General features: G+C 51.6%; 1 protein-coding gene across 1 annotated transcript; it reads left to right on the forward strand.

Moving 5' to 3' along the window:
* The first annotated feature begins 1526 nt into the window (after window positions 1-1526).
* On the forward strand, window positions 1527-2111 carry LOC135376569 (uncharacterized). Its single transcript, XM_064609105.1, has one exon. The coding sequence runs from the start codon at window positions 1527-1529 to the stop codon at window positions 2109-2111; it is 585 nt and encodes a 194-aa protein (XP_064465175.1).
* The last annotated feature ends 2103 nt before the right edge of the window (window positions 2112-4214 follow it).

Consider the following 4214-nt stretch of genomic DNA (forward strand, 5'->3'; position numbering starts at 1 on the left):
TTCTTCGTTTTTAGGGGGAGCGCAGTGCTATTTTTGAAAGGCGATGTGGGCAAGCTTCCGCTTGTCCCATCATACAGTTGGCAATAGGACTGCCTGTGCCGGTGTCGTCTGTCTGTTCACAGTGCAGGAAGTTGTTAGACAAGCCACTGAGCTAAGAAATTATTTTGCGTCAGCTTTCATTGTGCTAGTACGACACAATGAACGTAAGTTACTTATGCTATGCGCATGTAAGTTGGCTTTAAATGAGACTATCATGTTTAGCGACACATCTGCTGTTTCGTCACATGGCATGATAACTACAAAAGGCGTTAGAGGAAACACCATACGACTGAGCATTCCGCCAGACCACTCTACGAATAAACGTCGAGCAACCGAGGAGATGCATCATCCCAACAAGAGTAGGACCTCGAGACCCAAGTAGCACAGCGCCGGGGATCTAAAAGGTCCGATATCGGCTGCCAATATTGTTCCGCAACGTCTTTTCGACGCACAGCCGATATCATGGTCACGGTGTCCCCGTGCACGCCCGCATCCTCGCTCTGCGATTATTACTGCGTTTCTGACGTTTTCTGATGGAGAATCGAGGACAACAAAACTGTTTGATAGGAACGATGGCATATTTATTGCGCATTACACAACGTTTATGCCAGCCAGCGCACACTACAGGTAACAGTTTACATGTGTGACGCCCTGACAGATGACGACAATCCTGGCCGGCTACTCTCGCGCACCACTCTTGGCACGATAATTAAATAATTATTCGGTCAACCTTCTACCCCGCTGGTTATCTCTTTTCTTCCGGCTCGGAGATCCACAAACTGGTGACCCGGACGTGATTCCTGCGGCCATGTCGCAGCCCCCAGCAACCACGGCGACCGGTATCTCCACCCCTCAGGTTGTCCAACCTAGCATCCCCCACGTAGCAGTCAAGATCCCGCCATTCTGGAGCGCGAACCCGGCGGTTTGGTTTTACTAGGTGGAATGCCAGTTCCACCTTGCAGGTATTACCAGCCAATCCATCAGGTACTTTCACGTCGCCGCAGCGCTACCTCCCGAAGTGGCCAACGAAGTCACTGACATTCTCTGTGCTCCATTGTCCACCGACCCTTACGACACTCTGAAGACGGCGCTTATCGAGAGAACAACCGCTTCGGAACGTAAACGTCTGCAGTAACTGCTGTCCGCTGAAGACCTTGGCGACAGGAGACCATCCCAACTCCTTCGACACATGCAGAATCTCATTGGAACCAGGGCTTCAACGATTGACGAACCCCTCCTCAAAGAAATGTTCCTGCAGCGACTCCCGCCCACCGTGCAGATGCTGCTTGCAACAGCTACAAATCTGCCGACAGCCGACTTGGCGGCGCAAGCCGATAAGATCATGGAAGAGGCTGTCCCCCACCACCACCACCACCACCACCGCCACCGCCATCGCCTCTGTTAAGTCCTTCGACGCCACTGCCTCCATCCAAGGGCCACCGATATATCCTCACCTGCGTCGACCGGTTCACGCGTTGGCGACACCCATGACTGATTCTACTGCCCAGACCGTTGCGGCCACTTGCCTGGACACATGGGTCGCCCGTTTCGGTCTTCCCAACGAAGTTGTCACTGGCCGTGGTCAGCAGTTTGAAAGTGCCCTCTCCACGGCATTCACCAAACTACTCGGAATTACCCGACTGCGCACATTATCCTATCACCCCGCATGCAACGGTTTGGTCGAGCGTTTCCATGGTTTGGTCCAGCGTCACCTCAAGCAGGCCATCATGGCGCAAGACGGCCGCCATACCTGGACGGACAGGCTCCGCTTGGTCCTTCTGGGCATCGGGTCCGCCGTAAAATCCGACCTCGGCTGTTCCACAGCAGAGTTAGTCTACGGCGTTCCCCTATGCCTTCCGAGTGAGGTGTTCACTCCCACAGTCGACCCTCCTCCGGACCCGTCCGCTTTCGTCACCGGCCTCCGCCAAGCTTTAGCTACTCTTCAGTTCACCCCCACGCGCACCACTTTCGCCAAGACATCTTTCGTGCCTTCCGAGCTCCACACTGCATCACACGGTTTCCTGCGCAACCGACCGGCTGCGTTGCGCCCTCGAGCCCCCCTACACCGGTAATTACCTGGTCCTACGTCGATCGCCCAAGACCTTTCTTCTCGACGTCCGCGGGCGACCCGAATCTGTCACTGTGGATCGTCTCAAGCCCGCATTCTTCGAGCACGCACCCACATCACTTCTCTCCGACGTCACCCCGTTTTCCCGCTCGCTGCCATCGCCCCGTGCCAAGACAGTTTCTCAAGCGCCTGCACTCATTTCTACTCTCCTTCGTTCCTCCGGAGCTCTGAAGGGGGGGGGGGGGGGGGCAGATGTGGTGCCCCCACAGATGACGACAATGCACGAGAATTAAATCATTCTTCGGTCAACCTTCTATCCCGCTCGTTGTCTTTTTTCTTCCGGCTCGGAGATCCACACATGTTAAAGTAAACAAAAAAAAATCACGTTACACAGTGAACTGCAACATGTTTTATAAACAGAGAACAACTAAATCCCAGCTTTAAAGCGGTCTCGTACACTTGTGCCCGCTTATAAAGTGTACCATTCGATTCCCCGTTGATGAAAATGAAACACTGCAAATGTACTGGAACTGAATCGTCATGACTATTAAATTAACGATTTAAGTCGACAAGAACGGCATAGCAAAGCGGTATATGTGCTGGCAACAAGAATATCCGGTGCATCTCGTTGTGCTAGAAAGTACAAGTGATTGGATGCAGAAATCGTCTGATCGCGCGCGCTTTTACACTTGCGAGAGCGGACAACGTACTTTCTGAACTGACATGGAACCGTGGAAAATCCCGCACGTCTTCTTTCTGCGGGCGTTCGAAGAAGTGACAAAGATTGTCAACCCAACTAGAGTCCCCGTTTGGAGGGAAAAGAGATACCTGTGGGGATGACCTGACCCAAATAAAATCATTTCACGCTGGTGAGCTTGTCCCGTATCGTTCCGTTTCTCTTCATTCATCGTCGTTTCGCCAGCTTTCGAAAGAAACATGCCGAGTGGTGGAAACTACTGCAACGTGACCGTGTGTAGCAACAGATATGTTACAAATGGCAACATCAGTTTTCATGCTCTGCCGAAAGACGGAACTATGAAGCGCAAATGCGAAGCCGCTATCGGGAGCCAGGCGTCTTTAACCACGGGTCTGGCTCCGACACGCTATGTTCCGCACATTTCGCGGACGATGCGTATGTCTTCAAGCGGGACGTTCTTCAAGAGCGATTTGAGACGGCCCCGGAGAAGATGCGGCTCAAGGTTGGAGCCGTCCCCTCGGTATCTGAAGCCAGTACCAGAGATAACGACGACGACGTTGGCCAGGTTGCATATATTTTTACCTTCTTGGACGCCTTAGGACTTGGATCCTTATTGTGAAGGGGGCTCATTATTCCATTCCCCACATCAGCACCAGAAATGGGGTAGAGTGTCGACACTGGCGATTCAACTCCTCATTCATCATCTGAAAATAGAGTTGTTTGTGTTGTTGTTCCCACATAGCGCTGCTAACGTTGCCTTGGAAGTCGGCTCAGGACGCACATTCCGCCAGAGTCGTGGAGTTGCTCACCTGTGTGAAGCCGACAACAGTGCGCGGGTGCGTTTGTTTATTCATCCCGAGTAACCCTCGGGTGAGAGCTCGTTCGAGAAACTGGAAAATGAACATTTCGCGCTACAAGGCGAAAAATTGAGGCACTTTAAAATAATTAGTAGGCAATTGGAAATAATAGCGTACCACGGCACCTATACGCTGCGTACTTTGTGCGTACTTGCGTACTTTCAAGTGATTATGCGGCATATTATCAAGCTTCATCAAATTTCGATTGAACCGCCGCAGGAAATAAACACCGAGAGAAATTACACTACTGTAATTGTGTTATGCTATATGTGTCGGCGGTGGCGCTGCAGATGTATTCGTTACCACGGGTTACCACACTATGTGCAAGAGTTTTTTGTCACATGCGGTAACAAAAGCTATAAACTGCCGCATCCATCCTAAAAGCTCGTAATTTAATTTTAATAAAGCTGACTGGCCACCCACGCTGCGCCGTATCTAGCCTTTATCATTCACTTCCGTTGCGTACCACCAAATCTAACAGATTTTGGGCAGGCGCCGGGCAACGGTCTCTGGCGACAAGCGTAAATATCTACCGGAAGTGGATGGAGGATTT

This window comes from Ornithodoros turicata, unplaced genomic scaffold (genome assembly GCF_037126465.1).
Source record: "Ornithodoros turicata isolate Travis unplaced genomic scaffold, ASM3712646v1 ctg00001158.1, whole genome shotgun sequence".
Classification (NCBI taxonomy): Eukaryota; Metazoa; Arthropoda; class Arachnida; order Ixodida; family Argasidae; genus Ornithodoros; species Ornithodoros turicata.

What these genes read in the sequence shown, in the direction of transcription:
- LOC135376569 (XM_064609105.1), top strand. Translation starts at nt 1,527, where the DNA reads ATGACTGATTCTACTGCCCAGACCGTTGCGGCCACTTGCCTGGACACA.